At 38.5% G+C, this 18,336-nt stretch overlaps 1 protein-coding gene across 1 annotated transcript in view; it reads left to right on the top strand.

Moving 5' to 3' along the window:
* The window catches only part of LOC128666879 (cytochrome P450 2G1), a 38,372-nt gene that overhangs the window by 19,395 nt on the left and 641 nt on the right, over positions 1-18,336 (top strand). Inside the window, exons 5-9 of the mRNA XM_053721683.1 lie at positions 4,516-4,692; positions 7,342-7,483; positions 9,333-9,520; positions 15,475-15,616; positions 17,526-18,336. The exon at positions 17,526-18,336 is cut by the window's right edge and continues 641 nt beyond it. Coding sequence (XP_053577658.1) covers positions 4,516-4,692; positions 7,342-7,483; positions 9,333-9,520; positions 15,475-15,616; positions 17,526-17,710 — 834 coding nt within the window. The 3' untranslated portion in view covers positions 17,711-18,336. The remainder of the gene's footprint in view (positions 1-4,515; positions 4,693-7,341; positions 7,484-9,332; positions 9,521-15,474; positions 15,617-17,525) is intronic.

Below are 18,336 nucleotides of genomic sequence, written 5' to 3'. Positions count from 1 at the left end.
GAAAGTTGTTTAGCCCCTTAGTGACCAGAGCACTTTTCCATTTTCTGTCCGTTTGGGACCAAGGCTATTTTTACACTTTTGCGGTGTTTGTGTTTAGCTGAAATTTTCCTCTTACTCATTTACTGTACCCACACATAATATATACCGTTTTTCTCGCCATTAAATGGACTTTCTAAAGATACCATTATTTTCATCATATCTTATCATTTACTATAAAAAAAATTATAAAATATGAGGAAAAATGGAAAAAAAAAACACTTTTTCTAATTTTGAACCCCAAAATCTGTTACATATCTACAACCACCAAAAAACACCCATGCTAAATAGTTTCTTAATTTTGTCCTGAGTTTAGAAATACCCAATGTTTACATCTTATTTGCTTTTTTTGTAACTTATAGGGCCATAAATACAAGTAGAACTTTGCTATTTTCAAACCATTTTTTTTTTTTAAAAATTAGCGCTAGTTACATTCGAACACTAATATCTTTCAGGAATCCCTGAATATCCATTGACATGTATATATTTTTATATAGAAGACATCCCAAAGTATTGATCTAGGTCCATTTTGGTATATTTCATGCCACCATTTCACCGCCAAATGCAATCAAAAAATCGTTCACTTTTTCACAAATTTGTTCACAAACTTTCAGTTTCTCACTGAAATTATTTACAAACTGCTTGTGCAATTATGGCATAAATGGTTGTAAATGCTTCTCTGGGGTCCCCTTTGTTCAGAAATAGCAGACATATATGGCTTTGGCATTGCTTTTTGGTAATTAGAAGGCCGCTAAATGCCACTGCGCACCACACGTGTATTATGCCCAGCAGTGAAGGGGTTAATTAGGGAGCATGTAAGGAGCTTTTTGGGGTAATTTTAGCTTTAGTGTAGTCTAGTAGACAACCCCAAGTATTGATCTAGGCCCATTTTGGTATATTGCATGCCACCATTTCACCGCCAAATGCGATCAAATTAAAAAAAACGTTACATTTTTCACAATTTTAGGTTTCTCACTGAAATCATTTACAAACAGCTTGTGCAATTATGGCACAAATGGTTGTAAATGCTTCTCTGGGATCCCCTTTGTTCAGAAATAGCAGACATATATGACTTTGGCGTTGCTTTTTGGTAATTAGAATGCTGCTAAATGGCGCTGCGAATCACACGTGTATTATGGCTAGCAGTGAAGGGGTTAATTCGGTAGCTTGTAGGGAGCTTGCAGGGTTAATTTTAGCTTTAGTGTAGAGATCAGCCTACCACCTGAAACATCAGACCCCCTGATCCCTCCCAAACATCTCTCTTCCCTCCCCTACCCCACAAATGTCCCCGCCATCTTAAGTACCGACTTAATGTGCGCCATCTTGGGTACTGGCAGCTGCTACCCAGTTTAGTGAAAAATATGCATTTTTTTTTTTTTAAATGTCCCTTTTCTGTAGTGTAGCTTCTCCCCCCCCCCCCCCAGACCAACCCCCCACCCCTTCCAGATCCCTTAGATGCTTTACAAAAAAGTTTATTTCATTTTTTTTTTTCACTTTTCTTTTAACTTTTTTTCCGTAGTGTAGCGGTTCCCACCCACTCCCTCCCCGTGCACGCTCCCGCCCGACACCCCCGTGCATGCGCGCGCCCCCCGTGCGCGCCCCCATTGGATCCACCCCCGATCCCGCCCCCTCCACCTTACACAGCTCATCGATGGCCGCCCACCCGCCTCCCAAGTCAGCTCCCACCCACCAACGATACCGGCCATTGATGTCCGGTGCAGAGAGGGCCACAGAGTGGCTCTCTCTGCATCGGATGGCTAGAAAGTGTTATTACAGGACGCCTCGATATCGAGGCATCACTGCAATAATCGGAAAGCAGCTGGAAGCGAGCAGGATCACTTCCAGCTGCTTTCCAGACTGAGGACGTGCAGGGTACGTCCTTGGTCGTTAACTGACATTCTTTAGAGGACATACCCTGCACGTCCTCGGTCGTTAAGGGGTTAAAATTACATGCCCAATCGGAATCATTACATTTTAATTTGGACTTTACTGTCCCTTTAAATTGAATTACAAGACCGTTGGCAGCCTAATGGATATCTATGAATCTAGCGCATTGCATACCTCACAGATTTTCTCTTCACCTATAGCCGAAATCAGGAGTTAAGAAGCAGCAGTCATAAGATCGCTGCTCCTTAACTCGTCCGCCACCTTTGAGGTGGCGGACAGCAATCATCCCGATCTGACACGTTCGGAATGATTGAAACCCCCTAAAAGCGTCCGATTGGCAGCAAATGTGCGGGGGCGTCATTTGCACAAGCATTTTACAAGAAATGCATGTGCAATAATAAATGCCGGAAACTTTTGTATACATAGAACCATTAGAAAAATAATACAGTACAGTAATCAGGAAGGGAATAGATGTTATTTTAAATAAATATAGACTAGCATTTGCATTTTAGAACACAAAAAAAAGTAATTAATGAAACAGGCAGAGAATATTGGAACTTACTGGCAGGGAAAATTTGTAAGTGTTAATAATTTTACTTTAAATAAAATTAATGAAAAAGTCAGGATTTCGGAATAACTTACACTTTCGTTGCTCATATAGAATCTTCATAATTGGAGCTCTATATGTATGTATGTATTTATATCCTTCAAAGTTGCAAGAAAAATGATGCTCCACTGATTTTGACCAATAATATTTGTTTATTTCTTCTGCTGGGGCTTAAATCAGTTTTAATGTTTATAGGCTACCATAGGTTTTTGTTTCAACATTCACTAATCTAAGAGACAGTCTCATTAAAACTGCTATAGGCCCAAGCAGATTAAATAAACATTATTGGCTCCTCAAAAGCTTGGCTGCTTTGCCTGTCGGGGTTGTTCACATTGTAACAGTCTTATACAAGGTCCCTTTAATGTGCATCCTAGCACAGGAAATAAATATGCAATAAGAGGCTAATACACATGTAATATGGATTTTGTATTGTATCTATTAAAATGTCCATGTGGGAAGTTATATATAGGTGAGACCACCTGTAGAGTCTGTGACCATATCACGGAGCACAAATTCAACATTAGAACTAAGTATGAGAAATCTCTAGTCGCCCAACATTTACTAGAGATGGGGCATAGAATTAGCCAGCTTAGGTATCACATTATTGAACATATAGCTATTAGTAGACGTGGGGGAAATAGAGAACGCAGGTTAAAACAAAGCCTTTTGGATCTCTAAATTAAAAACAATGATACTTCATGGGATGAGTAAAGAGTGGTATCTTTCTGTATTTTTACGAATGAAATATAATGAGATTTGTAGTTTAGAAAGTGACAACTAAGTGGTAATATTTAAGTAAAAAGGTTGGATGAGAAATTTAGGGTTACTACACTATCAATGATTAATTTTTCTACTGAGGTATGATGTAACTAATTGGTGGGATGAGTCAATGTATTTTAAATATGTGCTTTTTCTGTGACTGTGTATTGAGCATGATTAAGGACATATAGTCTACAACATATCTGGATTTTATTTTACCTTCAACAAATTTTTGTACCACTAAGAAGGTTTTGCTGCTACTTTTTGAACGTTGTGTGATATGTGGCCCTGTAGTACAAGGGTTAGCAGCTTTGCACTCCTAATACTGCACTAGGGCTGATTCCAATCAGATTAGTCTTCTACATATGTGTTGACACAGCTTGCAAAGTGCGTTATTGCAACATTTGGTGCTATTTTGTATGCTGTCCAGTTCTGAGCTCAATTTACTACGGATTAGTTTGTGTTTCAGGTTAGGACACTCTAGTAAAAATCACAAAGAAAATAAATACTATACTGAAGTTGGACACCATTTCACCCAGACTACCTACTCCATTGGAAAGCTTACTATCAAAATATTGAAAGAGAACTTTAAATGCACCCAGTAACGGAAACCATAGTACATTAAAACGGTGACATATTTTGACATGATAAGCACAGGACTGAATGTAGATTCCAGCTTTTTGTCACATTACCAAAACTTTATTTATTGTCACCTAACATCTGTCATTGGCCTGTGAACATACGTACATGCTAACATCAGTGACTTCCTGTGCATTAAATATGAATATGTTATATACATACAGTATATACCGGTATGCAGTTCTCTCTTTTAAGATTATCCAGCACTTACCCTACCAGTGTGCTCCCCCACCACCAGCATTTTTCAGCATAAGACTGATCTGCTATTTACAGCCCTCTGCTAATTCTCTCAGTGATCTCTCCCACCTCCTGTCCTGTCCCATAGCTTCCTTCTTTCCAAGATATCACTGAACATATTCTATCATATTGATCAGTATTGCTTCAGACCTGAGGAAGAGAGGAATCTCAAAAGCTTGTCTTTTACTATGTAATGTTAGTCAAATAAAAAATATGAAATAAAAAAATATATATGTAAAAAAAACTGTGTTTATGTATGTATGTATGTATGTATGTATGTATATATATATGTATATATATATATATATATAACACATTTTGAAGAATAAAAATATTATTACTTTTTCTAGCTGCAAGAAATGCTGCCCAAAATTATGGATCACATTCCGGGACCTCATCATAAGGTTGATGCCATCCTAAATATGTTTGTTCAGTTTGTTGAGGAGAGAGCAAAGGAAAATGAGAAAACTCTGGATCCAACATCACCCCGTGATTACATAGACTGCTTTCTTATCAAAATGAAACAGGTACCCACGGCTTGTAGACATGCTTTTGAAAAATTGTTAGTAATATATACTTAGATGAGCAAAAGATAATGGGCAAAATTCGTCTTCAATATAAAAAAAAAATGTAATTTGGATTTTAATCAAAGTGATCACAATCATACTGTTTCAAACACAGCAGAGCTTGATAACTCTCACGATATTCAATCTGCATTTCCCAACAACAGCACAAATTATGACCGATTATGACTGTTGAGAACCGAAAACTGAATCAATGTAAATACAACTGCTCTCCATGCTGCTTAACCACTCTCACCAACTGACCAGGCCACTAGGTTTTTTTTGCATGATTCAATTGTCATAAAAAATGTCTGTCGCTGTTGTTGACATGGGCAGCTCTATCTGTTGTTTGGGTCTGAGTATGCGCAGATCAGTGGTCGATATCAAAATTACTTATACCATGTGTATTATCTGTCGATCTGTTACTGCCAAGCGTTTATCAAGTTCCGTTGACTGTTAAATTAAATTTGTCCATTTTATTATTAATAATAAATATTAAGTCAATAACTTGTGGCTAGGGGGATTGTCATTGTCAAAACGGTTGTTTCTTATGCTTTGTATGAGTGACATTTACAATACCCGGTCTGATATTCTTCAAATACTGAAATTATGTTTGCATTGTGATCATTCCAATGTTAAAAAAGACCAACCAGGAGATGAAAAACAACAGACAAAACACAAATGACTCTATTGGAATCAAACCCAATATTAGGTTCTAAGAAACTTCAGATCTCTCTGGCAAACATAATAACGAGGGAGAGGAAAAGTGAGGAGGAGATAAGCAGAGAGAGAGGGATAGATAAATAGAGATATATGGATAGAAATAAAGATTTGGATAGACACAGACTTGGATAGATAGACTTGATATCTAGACAAATAGATAGATAGATCTTGAGTTATAAAAGTTATTGACCTATGGTTTTAATGAAAATTTCCAAATGAATTGGATATATAGGGGTAAATTTATTAAGCAGCGTATGCTGCTTTCTACGCCCATCGTTTCAGGCTCGTCTGAAACGGAAGTTAAGAAGCATTGGTCGTACGGCTGCTGCTCCTTAGCTTCTCCGCCACCTTTTAGGGGGCAGACTGAAATCATCCCAATCCGATCGGGATGATTGACACTTCCTGCTAGTGGCCGATTGGTCTCCGGTGAGCAGGGGGCGGCATTGCACAAGCATTTCACTAGAATGCTCTCGGCATTTAGCTAGGTCGAACAGACATGATTCACTACAGCGAATCATGTCCGCTCGACCTTTAATAAATCTACCCCATAGACTTACAAGTAACCTTTAAGGTATCTGAATTCTCTCTCAGTAAAGAGAGTGTTCACAGGTGGTGACCTGATTGGGGGGGTAAAATCAGGGCAGTCATTTCTTGCTAGAGACTTAAGCGATATAGTGAAAAGGAGATATATCCTAAGACACTCTACCCCAGATTCTATGAACTTAAACTGAGTCTAATTTATGAAATTAATATTTACTTTATTGAACACCCCACATATATTTATACAGAAGTCATCTCATTATCAGAGAGCTTATAAAGACTACCACAATTAGGGTCTAATTGTTCTTCCAGGACTCCTTAAAGGTACAGTACACCTTACTGCACCAGGAACTGAAATCACTCTCCTAGCCCAATGCCAGTAAGACAATCAGGCTGGCAGACGTTTTGTGAATCAGATGGATGGTATAGCACAGAAACCTGTGTAGCTGAAGAGGCTAATAAGGCCATACTGACAGTCTCTGTGAAAGACGTGGACACCTCACTGACGAGGCCCACAATAGGCCGAAACGTACGTCTGGGGTTTTGCTATTTCTCTCGTTCAGAGAGGGATTACCTGGTATTTCGGGGCTGGACTGCACTGTTAAGTCAGGATCAGACTGATATACTACAGGAAAGTTCTTCTCTGTGAAAGGCACATGTTGAGCAAAAAGAGGCTGCTTCTTGGGTGGTAACTAGCAATAGATCAAGCTATTATGCTATTGTTCGTTCCCAGGTTGAGCGCTTCTCTCTTTTTATTTAAGTCTCTGTGAAATAACAGCAAGGTGGGAATAATATTAATTGACTGCATATATTAATCAATAAAAAAAAAATAACATTCTGACATGCCAAACCAAGTTCGTGTAAGTATCAAAAAGCTAATTGGCATTTTAAATGTATTTTCAACACACTGGACTCAATTTAAGAAGGTCTAGGTTTATCGTCTAGACCATGCATCCTCAAACTAGGACCTCCAGAGGTTTTGAAACTACATTTCCCATGATGCTCAGCCAGCATATCAGCCAAGTTGAGGTTTTGAAACTACATTTCCATGATGCTCAGCCAGCATATTAGCTGGCTGAGCATCATGGGGAATGTAGTTACAAAACCTCTGGAGTGCCAAGTTTGAGGTTGTGTGGTCTAAATGGACAATGTTCAATGGAAGGGAACTTGTCTCCATGTGTGCACTACTAGTGAAACAGTATCCACAGTCAACAGTTAATACATCAACAATAACTGTACAATCCCATCTCCTGCAATCAATATCACATGAGTCTGCAGCCATAAGGGCTGGCTCTGAGAACAACTAACTTGACCATCTATGTACTTATATCTAAATGCCTTTATTTATAGGATAAACAAAACCCAGCTTCTGAATTTGGCATGAAGAACCTTGTAATGTCTACCACAAGCCTATTCTTTGCTGGAACAGAGACGGTCAGCAGCACCTTAAGACATGGGTTACTCATTCTTCTCAAGTATCCAGAAATTGAAGGTATTTTTTTTAATGAAATTAATATCATATCCTAAATTCAATATTGACTGGTCTGATAAGTTTCACTCTGTTTGGTAAAGTACAGTGGAATTTTTTCTACCCCTGCTAATAACAGTACAAATTGGAAGTGGACTCGGGAAGTTAATAAAGGGACAATAAATAGCATTATTCAAATCATAAAAAAAATGTTTTTGCAAATGATTAATGAAGTAACATTTTAAGTAGGGTGACCATATTGCCGCTTTACAAAGGGACACATCTGAAAAATACATATGTCAGGGCTGTTTAAGTAAAGGTTTTGTATAAGAAACCTGACATATGTTTTTTCATATGTGTCCCTTTGTAAAGCGGCAATATTGTCACCCTATTTTTAAGTGATTTTTTTTTTTTTTTTTTTAACTTAACACAGGTATATAAAATGCAGTACTCCATTGTAGATATTCATATGTAGAAAAACATTCATTTCCCACACTTATTTAAAAAACATTTATAATATTTTCAAGATTTTTCAAATGTAAAATTTTATGAAATCATGGGAATGATATTGGCAAAGTCTAAATTAAAATCAGGATGACACTTTTTTCTTCAAAATTAGTTATTGCAGATGAAAAATTATAGCTTTTAAAGTTGTGGGAGAGGAGCGGACATAAAATAATCTCTCTAGGACAGACATCTTTAAACTTGGCCCTCCAGAAGTTTTGGAACTACATTTCCAATGATGCTCAGCCAGCATATATTAGCAGGTTGAGCATCATGGGAAATGTAGTTCCAAAGCCACTGAAGGGCCAAGTTTGATGATGTCTGCTCTAGAACAACACGCATGCCCTACTGAATCTTAAAGAGATATGCAACAAAACTGTAGCCACCAATCAGCAAATGCTACCCAGGGTGCTGAACCAAAATGGTCCGACTACTAAGCTTTACATTCCTGTCTTTTCAAATAAAGATACCAAGAGAATGAAGAAAAAATGATAATATGAGTAAATTAGAAAGTTGCTTAAAATGTCATTGAATCATTAAAGGAAATGTGGGTTTCATATTCCTTTAAAGACTTTCTGTAGTCTTGCTATAGAATAACATATCAGCCAAGTCTAAACATTTTTTTTAAACAAAGTAACTGCTGCCAAAACACTTGCCTTATTTGTAGAAACAAATTAGGGTTTGAATTTGCCAACAACTAATCACTATCATTATCTTAGTATGAAGTATATTGTTTTGCAGCTGTTATATGCTAAAGCCAGTAAGGGACAAATATGTTGCAGGGTTAGCCTGCAGTGTGCATTTCTATTTCTGAGGAATAAAAAAAATTGCAGAGCTAAAATACATTAATAAAGTACAGTGCCAACTTGTTTTAATACTCATAAATACACATTTTATTAAAATGTATGTCTCTTAAATATCTATATTAGTATTTAAAGGGAAATGAAACCCAAAATGTGTATTTTGTGATTCAGATAGGGTATTCAATGTATTTCTATTATCAAAGTTGCTTCATTCTTATGGTATTCTTTGTTGAAGAGATACATAGGTAGGTATCAATCTAGGTAGGTGTCTGGCATATTACATGGCTGGAGATAGTGATGACATCTGGTGATCTTGCATATTGATATTCTTGCAAAACTGCTGCCATATAGTGCTCTAGACAACACGCTATGAGCTTATGTCCATGCTTTTCAACCAAAGGTACCAAGAGAACAAAGAATTTGATCATATAAGTAAATTAGAAAGTTGCTTACAATTGCATGCTCTATCTGAACCCTGAGCGCCATAAATTAAGCACTGAGCTAATATTGATGAATAGCATTATTCTGTTTAGTCAAAACAGAAGCCATTTTTTTTTTCTCAACAGCGAAAATTCATGAGGAAATAGACCGTGTGATTGGCCAGAACCGCAACCCAACCATCGATGACCGAAACAAGATGCCATATACAGATGCTGTAATACATGAGATTCAAAGATTTAGTGATGTTATTCCGATGAGTGTCCCTCACTGCGTCACAAGGGACACCACGTTCCATGGCTACACCATACCCGCGGTTTGTGTTTTATGTTTTATGTAAAGTTTTAGTGTCTATAAAACAATGGGAGCTGCCATGTTGTAACTTAGGTTACCTTCTCTGCTGTGGCCAATTAGGGACAGTTATAAATAGGTCACTAGAGTGTGCAGCCAATGGCTGTGTGGTATATAACAGTGTTTTGCACTTCCATTTCTAACAGAAACTGAAAAATGCACAATTTTAGAATGGAATTACAGGAAAATGGGACAAAATAAATAATTCAAGAATAGTGCAGAGTTTTTTTTATATTTATAATTTATAATTTTAAATTATCATCTCAAAGGGCAAGATTACAAATTGTACGTTCTGTCTTTCCTGTGCGATATAGACTTTTAGAAGTCTTAAAAAATCACGATTGTGTGCGCATTCGCCTTTTCCGCCATTCCGTACTCGAAGAGCTGTAGTTATTTGTTTTGCAAAACAAAACAGTTACAGTTTCACAAACCTACATTACAAAGTACAGTTACACTCATGTCAACACTATCTAATAAAAGTTATTTAAAAAAAATATTGCACAGAAAAGTTCTAAGGGATCAAAGATAGGAGCTCTTATGTGCATTAAACAATATCTCAAAGGGATTTTAAACGAGATATTCGCATATAGATCTTAATATATCTAGACATATATATATACTAGTCATAAAGCCTGTGTACACAGGCCATTTTTTGCAGTACAGCGGTCCCACCCCTTGCTCTCTCTCTATCCCCCCTCTCTTTTACTCTCTCTTTCTCCCCTCTCTTTCCCGCTCTCTTTCTCCCCTCTCTTTCTCCCCTTTCTTTTGCTCTCTCTTTCTCCCCTCTCTTTTGCTCTCTCTTTCTCCCCTCTCTTTTGCTCGCTCTCTCTCCCCTCTCTTTTGCTCTCTCCCCCCTCTCTTTTGCTCTCTCCCCCCTCTCTTTTGCTCTCTCCCCCCTCTCTTTTGCTCTCTCCCCCTCTCTTTTGCTCTCTCTCCCCCCTCTCTTTTGCTCTCTCTCCCCCCTCTCTTTTGCTCTCCCCCTCTCTTTTTCTCTCTCCCCCCCTCTCTTTTTCTCTCTCCCCCCTCTCTTTTTCTCTCTCCCCCTCTCTTTTGCTCTCTCTCCCCTCTCTTTTGCTCTCTCTCCCCCCTCTATTTTGCTTCTCTCCCCTCTATTTTGCTCTCTCTCCCCCTCTTTTGCTGTCTCTCTCCCTCTCTTTTGCTGTCTCTCTCCCTCTCTTTTGCTCTCTCTCTCTCCCCCTCTTTTGCTGTCTCTCTCCCCCTCTTTTGCTGTCTCTCTCCCTCTCTCATTCCTCTCTTTTGCTCTCTCTCTTCCCCCTCTTGTTTGCTCTCTCTCTCTCCTCTCATTTGCTCTCTCTCTCTTCTCATTTGCTCTCTCTCTCTCCTCTCTTTTGCTCTCTCTCTCCCCTCTCTTTTGCTCTCTCTCCCCTCTCTTTTGCTCTCTCCCCCCTCTCTTTTGCTCTCTCTCCCCCTCTCTTTTGTGCTCTCTCTCTCTTTTGCGCTCTCTCTCCCCCTCTCTTTTGCGCTCTCTCTCCCCCTCTCTTTTGCACTCTCTCCCCCTCTCTTTTGCGCTCTCTCCCCCCTCTCTTTTGCGCTCTCTCCCCCCTCTCTTTTGCGCTCTCTCCCCCCTCTCTTTTGCGCTCTCTCCCCCCTCTCTTTTGCGCTCTCTCCCCCTCTCTTTTGCGCTTTCTCCCCCTCTCTTTTGCGCTCCCGCCCCCTTTCTTTTTGCGCTCCCGCCCCCCTCTCTTTTGCGCTCCCGCCCCCTCTCTTTTGCGCTCCCGCCCCCTCTCTTTTGTGCCCCCTCTCTTTTGCGCTCCCTCCCCCTCTCTTTTGCGCTCCCTCCCCCCTCTCTTTTGCGCTCCCTCCCCCCTCTCTTTTGCGCTCCCTCCCCCCTCTCTTTTGTGCTCCCTCCCCCCTCTCTTTTGCGCTCCCCCCTCTTTTGCGCTCCATCCCCCCTCTCTTTTGCGCTCCCCCCCTCTCTTTTGCACTCTTTCCCCTTCTCTTATGTGCTCCCTCCCCCTCTCTTTTGCGCTCCCCCGTCTCTTTTGCTCTCCCTCCCCCTTCTCTTTTGCGCTCCCTCCCTCCTCTCTTTTGCGCTCCCTAGCCCCCTCTCTTTTGCGCTCCCTCCCCCCTCTCTTTTGCGCTCCCTCCCCCCTCTCTTTTGCGCTCCCTCCCCTCTCTCTTTTGCGCTCCCTCCCCCCTCTCTTTTGCGCTCTCTTCCGCCCTCTCTTTTGCACTCTCTTCCCCCCTTTCTTTTGCGCACTCTCCCCCCTCTCTTTTGCTGTCTCTCTCCCTCTCTTTATCCCCCCATCTTCTGCTCTCTCTATCCCCCCTCTTTAGAGCTCTCTGTCTCGGCAGTCGGCCCCGGCATCTGGCCCCGCCAGCATCAAGCCTGGCCCGCCCGCATCATGCCCGCATCACGCCCGCCCCCGCCCGCGTCATGCCTTGGCCCCACCCATTTGCACCTGTCTGGCCACGCCCACGTTGCACCCGCCAGCCACACCCACTCCACCACACGCTGACGCCAGATGCCAGGTCAGTTGGAAGGCCAGGTGTGTTTGTCCTCGCACGCAGTCTCTACTGCGCTTGACAGCTTCGGACAAACACTCTTGGCCTTTTATTATATAGGATATTCATATACATATCTCGCTATAAATTGATATATCAATCCAACAATCATCAGAAATATAGAGAAATATTTATTAATTGAAAATATTCTGTTTCAAAAATAATTTTGCAATATGATATATTCGCATTTTCATGTACACTTTTCGAGGAAAATACGTCACGGGCTTTTCCCAAGAGATTAGGTTTTAGTGTGTTTTTTCTTCTTTTTGTCTTCTCAATTGACTTCTATGGGGAATACGTGAACGAGCACGCAATTTGGCTGTTTATATTATGCTGCATAAAGTGCGCAAAAAGTAAGTTAAACTTGTAATATCTGAGGAATGCCAAATGCGAAAAAGCTATAACGCGGGCGGGGTGTTCGCAACTGATTTGCTGCGTGACTTGTCATCTTGCCCAAAGTGTTTAATGTTCATATAAAGGGACATTCCAAAGCACAAAATGTAAAATGGATGACTGAAAACAAGTTAAAGGGTAGAGACTTTACTGTACAGTGTACTTTAAAGTGAGTTTTTCAAATCCATGGCTATTCCATTCCATTAGAAATCCCATGTTATTAGACTTCAGACAGTACATTGCATTGAGAGCATTTGCATTGCATTTTCAGTGTGTAAAAAAACTGAGGGTTTTTCAGATTTATAGATTTGTCCTTCTTAATAACGCATTTGACCTTTTTCCCCTCACAATACATCTCTTCAATTTGCATGAATTTTCATGAAAGCTGTTGAACATCCCAGCAGTCTACATTTTAATAAATAATATTGGGGCTTTATTGAATAATAAATATTACTTATCATATTTATAAAAATGTCCAAAATAAATTTACTCAAAATGATATGGTGCAATTCAGCAAGGTCTTGCGGACCTGCAGGCCCATTTATCAAAGGGCTTGCGGACCTGATCCGACACTGCGGATCAGGTCCGCAAGACCTCGCTAAATGCGGAGAGCAATACGCTCTCCGCATTTAACATTGCACCAGCAGCTCACAAGAGCTGCTGGTGCAACGCCGCCCCCTGCTGACTCGCGGCCAATCGGCCGCCAGCAGGGAGCTGTCAATCAACCCGATCGTATTCGATCGGGTTGATGTCCGGCGATTCCTGTCCGCCTGTTCAGAGCAGGCGGACAGGGTTATGGAGCAGCGGTCTTTAGACCGCTGCTTCATAAGTTGTGTTTCTGGCGAGTCTGAAGACTCGCCAGAAACACGGCCCTTCAAGCTCCGTACGGAGCTTGATAAATGGGCCTGTAGATCCGTACTGTCGGATCAGGTCCGCAAGACCTTTAATAAATAGGCCCCTTAGACTTAATGAAATGAAAACCCCAAAATTCAAGATGGTTAGTAGGAAGTTTAAAGTGAATGTCAAGTTTGATGAATCAGTGCCCGGTTTTTAAAAAAACCCTATTAAAAACAGGGGCAGTTTCATTCATCAAACTTTACATTTCACTCGTTTTGTTCAAATACTTACTTTTTAATCTTGAAAGCCGCTCTAGTGCTTCCCCCGCCCGTCGCAAGCCTCATCATATTTTTAAAAAATGACGAATCCGGCTTCCTCTAATCACGGCATTGCCTCAGGCAATGATTCCCAGGGGGGGGGGGGGAAGCTGTGATTGGAGGATGCCATATTCGTCATTGCTAACGCATGAAGTGACGACGAGCGGCAGGAGGGGGAATTGCTGGAGCGGCATACATGTATGATTAAGGGGGAGACCCCAAAATGTCACTTATTCATTTTAAACTGTTATCAATAAAGTATATATTTTTAAACAGTGCTCTGGACCATCTATGTGTTTTAATCTGGATATGAAGGAGAGACACAATTATTGCATTATAATGCTTAAAGGAATAGTCTGGTCAAAATTAAACTTTCATGATTCAAATAGACTAGAGCGTGCAATTTTAAGCATTCTCTTAGTAACTTTATTTGAAAAAGCAGAAATGTAAGCATAGGAGCCGGACCATTTTTTTGGTTCAGAACCTGGGTAGCGCTTTCTGATTGATGTCTAAATGTAGCTACCAATCAGCAAGCGCTACCCAGGTGATGAACCAAAAAAAGCTCTTAAGCTTTACATTCAAATAAAGATACCAAGAGAATGAGGACAAATTGATAATAGGAGTAAATTAGAAAGTTGCTTAGAATTGCTGCACTATCTGAATCATGAAAGCTTAATTTTGATCATCGAGCCCATAGACTAATGGTAACCTACCTCCAGGTTCTTAGAAGTGTTAGTGCAATAATACATCACACAAAAAAACTACAATTCCTAAAGTATTAGATGTTTATCTTAGATATCAAGTTCCATAGACTAAACTAGATATCAGCATTTTATTATCACTTTAAGGGACATTTCCATTTTTATAGAAGTTTTATTGAATAACGCTATCTGGTAATGGTGCTTGGCAAGAATTTAGCCAAAATAACACATTTAAAGGGGCATTACAGTCAAAATTAAACTTTCATGATTCAGATACAACATGCAATTTTAAACAATTTTCTATTTTATTTCTATTATCAAACTTTCTTCATTCTTTTGGTATCTTTTTTTGAAGAGTAGGCTTAGTAGCAGTGATGGACTACTGAGAGCTATCCGAACACATCTGTGGAACCAATGACAAAGGCATAAATGTGCATCTACCAACAACCAGTTAGCTCCCATTAATGCACTGCAGCTTCTGATCTTACACGCAAATATTTTTTTAACAAAAGATACCAATAGAACAAAGCAAATTTGATAACAGAAGGAAATTTGAAAGTTTAAAATTGCATGAACGTTTCATTTTGAGTTAACTGTCCCTTTAAAAGTAACTAAACCCATTTTTTCTCTTTGCTGATTAAGATAGAGCATGCAATTTTAAGCAACTTTCTCATTTATTCCTATTGTCATTTTTTCTTCGTTCTCTTGCTATCTTTATTTGAAAAAGAAGGCATCTAAGCTAAGGAGTCAGCCGCTTTTTGGTTTAGTACACTGGACAGCACTTGTTTATTGGTGGCTGCATTTAGCCACCAATCAGCAAGCACAAGCAAGCACAACCCAGGTTGTGAACCAAAAATGGTCCGGCATCTAAACTTACATTTTTGCTTTTCAAATAAAGATAGCAAGAGAATGGAGAAAAATTGATAATCGGAGTAAATTAGAAAGTTGCTTAAAATTGAATTCTCTGAATCATGAAAGAAAAAAATTGGGTTCAGTATCCCTTTAAGTAGAGAAATGTTTATTCACAACTTTTTATTATTTTAGCTTATATATTCACAGGACAAATTGTAAATATTAGGCTATAAATGAATATCTAACTACATATCACAATATTTGCTAACATGTTTCTTGCTCTGTGCATGCAGGGAACTGATGTCTTACCATTGTTGTGTACTGTTCTCCGGGATCCAACCCAATTTGCTACGCCTGAAAAATTTAACCCTGGACACTTTCTGGACAGTAACGGATGCTTTAAGAAAAGTGATGCATTTGTGCCATTTTCTACAGGTAGAGTAATACGGGTTTGAAGGAAATTTGTTAAGAATGTTAGTTATAGTCTTCTTGAAAATGTGTATTGTTTGAAAAGATTGTTTTTAGTATCTTCCATTCATTCTTTAATCTTTCTCTCTCTTTCTATATATTGTTTAAATCAAAGAGACAGTAAACAGCAAAAATGTTATTGTTTAAAAAGTTAGATAATCCCTTTATTACCCATTCCCCAGTTATATTAATACACGTTTTACCTCTGTGATTATCTTGTATCTAAGCCTCTGCAGACTGCCCCCTTATGTTAGTTCTTTTGACAGACTTGCATTGTAGTCATTCTGTGAGCACACTGTTATCTATATTGCCCACATGAACTAGCTCTGTCTAGCTGTGAAAAGCTAATAAAATGCACTAAGATAAAAGGTGGCTTTCAAGGGCTTAGAGGTTAGCATATGAGTCTAGCTCATACCTAGGTTTAGCCTTCATAAAGAATACCAAGAGAACAAAACAAATTTTATGATAAAAGAAAATTGTTTGAAATTGCATAACCTATCTGAATCGTTACTGTTGCTTTAAGGTTGTTAAAGACCGCTGCTCCATAACCTGTCTGCCTGCTCTGAGGCCGCGGACAGAAATCAACCCGATTGAATACTATGCTGTCTGCATTTATCGATGTGCAGCGGACATGATACGCTACATCGTTTCATGTTCACTCGCTCTATGATAAATTTACCCCATGTCTATAATTAATGGGATATGAAATGGATTTTTTTTTCCTTTCATGATTCAGATAGAGCATGCAATTTTAAGCAACTTTCTAATTTCCTCCTTTTATCAATTTTTCTTCCTTGGTATCTTTATTTGAAAAGCAAGAACATAAGCTTAGAGATTTGACCATTTTGAAATTTTCAGCACCTGGGTAGCGCTTGCTGATTGGTGGCTAAATATAGCCACCAATCAGCAAGCATTGCACAGCATGCTGAACCAAGAATTGTAAGAAAGCCACATTGAAACATTAGTAAAATAACAAGGGCGGTATTTAACATTTCGCTAACTAACAGTAAAGTTCTGATTTCATATTTTATTATATAACCAAAGTTAAAAATAAGGTGTTGCAGCTCAGAATAAACTAATATCCGATTAGCGTAGAACTTGACCTATTTACAACTGTGCAGGTAGAGTATGTGCTGAAGTATAGAGAACATATTGTACAAAATACTAGTTGGATGCCTCAAGAATCATACATGGGACCTGTTGTGCTTAAAATATTTATCAGCAGTAGTAGTAAGATCAGTAGGAAATAAGCTGTTATACCAATAAAAAAGGTGTCATAATTTGAAGAAAGAGCATAAAAGACTCAAAAGTAGTTTGCTAAAGTATTATTATGGGGTAAAATTATCGAGCTCAGGAACAGCAAAGAACCTAGGTTCTAGCTACTGATTGGTTGCTGTATATATATACTGATTGTTATTGGCTCACCCAAGTGTTTAGTTAGAAAACCAGTAGTGCAATGCTGCTTCTTCAACAAATAATACCAAGAGAATGAAACAAATTTGATAATAAAAGTAAACTGGAAAGTTGTTTAAAATTGTATGTTCTACCTAAATCATGAAAGAAAAATTTTCTGTTTCATGTCCCTTTAAATTTCACTGTGTAATTAAACATCGCAAGTGGCGATTGCAGGAGGATAGGTTCACTACCTGGGAGCATGTCCGCCTGCAGGGATGATAAATTCACCCCTATATAATGATTTATAGATACATGAAATTTGCTTACCAGAAGATTTAATAACATTTATATTCAAGAAAAGAATTGGATTACAATTTCTGTAACTGGTGCTAACGACTGTTAGAACATAATCTCCAAAAGTTAATTTATGTGATCCCAATCATTTTTCTTATGAACATTATCTTTCGTCTCTTTTTTCCAGGAAAACGCATCTGCGCTGGGGAAGGTCTAGCTAAAATGGAACTTTTCTTGTTCTTCACTTACATCCTCCAGAATTTTAAGCTGTCCTCAAAAACCCAATTCACAGACGATTATATCAAGCCTCAAATGACTGGATTTTCCAATGTTCCAAAACCATACGAGTTATCATTTATATCTCGAATTTAAAAACACCTAATAAAACTACAAGATAAATATATGTGATAATTACTAGGGATGGGCGAATGTGTTTATATTCAAATTTGAATGTTAGAACGAATGTTATTGTAGAAATTCGATTTACATAATAGAATGTTGATAAGAACGAATATTCTTAAAAATTCGATTTTTAAATGTTATTTAGAGTTTTCGAATGTCACATTCGAATTCGAATGTCACATTCGAATATTACATTTATAAAACACAATTGTAGACTAGAAACACTATTTCGAATTTGAATATCACATTCAAATCGAATATCACATTCGAATTTGAATATTACATTTATAAAACACAGTATTAGACTAGAAATACTATTTTGAATTTGAATGTCACATTTGAATCGAATATCACATTCGAATCGAATATCACTTTTATTAAACACAGTTGTAAACTAGAAATACTATTTTGAATTCGAATGTCACATTTGAATTCGAATATTACATTTAAAACACAGTATTAGACTAGAAATACTATTTAGAATTTTAATGTCACATTCGAATTCGAATATTACATTTTGAAATTGAATGAATACATAGCTAAACATTCTATTATTCTAACGAATATTTTAAATTTAAAAAAAAAAAAAAACGAAA

This window comes from Bombina bombina, chromosome 7 (assembly GCF_027579735.1).
Source record: "Bombina bombina isolate aBomBom1 chromosome 7, aBomBom1.pri, whole genome shotgun sequence".
Lineage (NCBI taxonomy): Eukaryota > Metazoa > Chordata > Amphibia > Anura > Bombinatoridae > Bombina > Bombina bombina.
The sequence above is the reverse complement of the archived record's forward strand: the minus strand, read 5'-3'. Positions and strand labels throughout refer to the sequence as shown.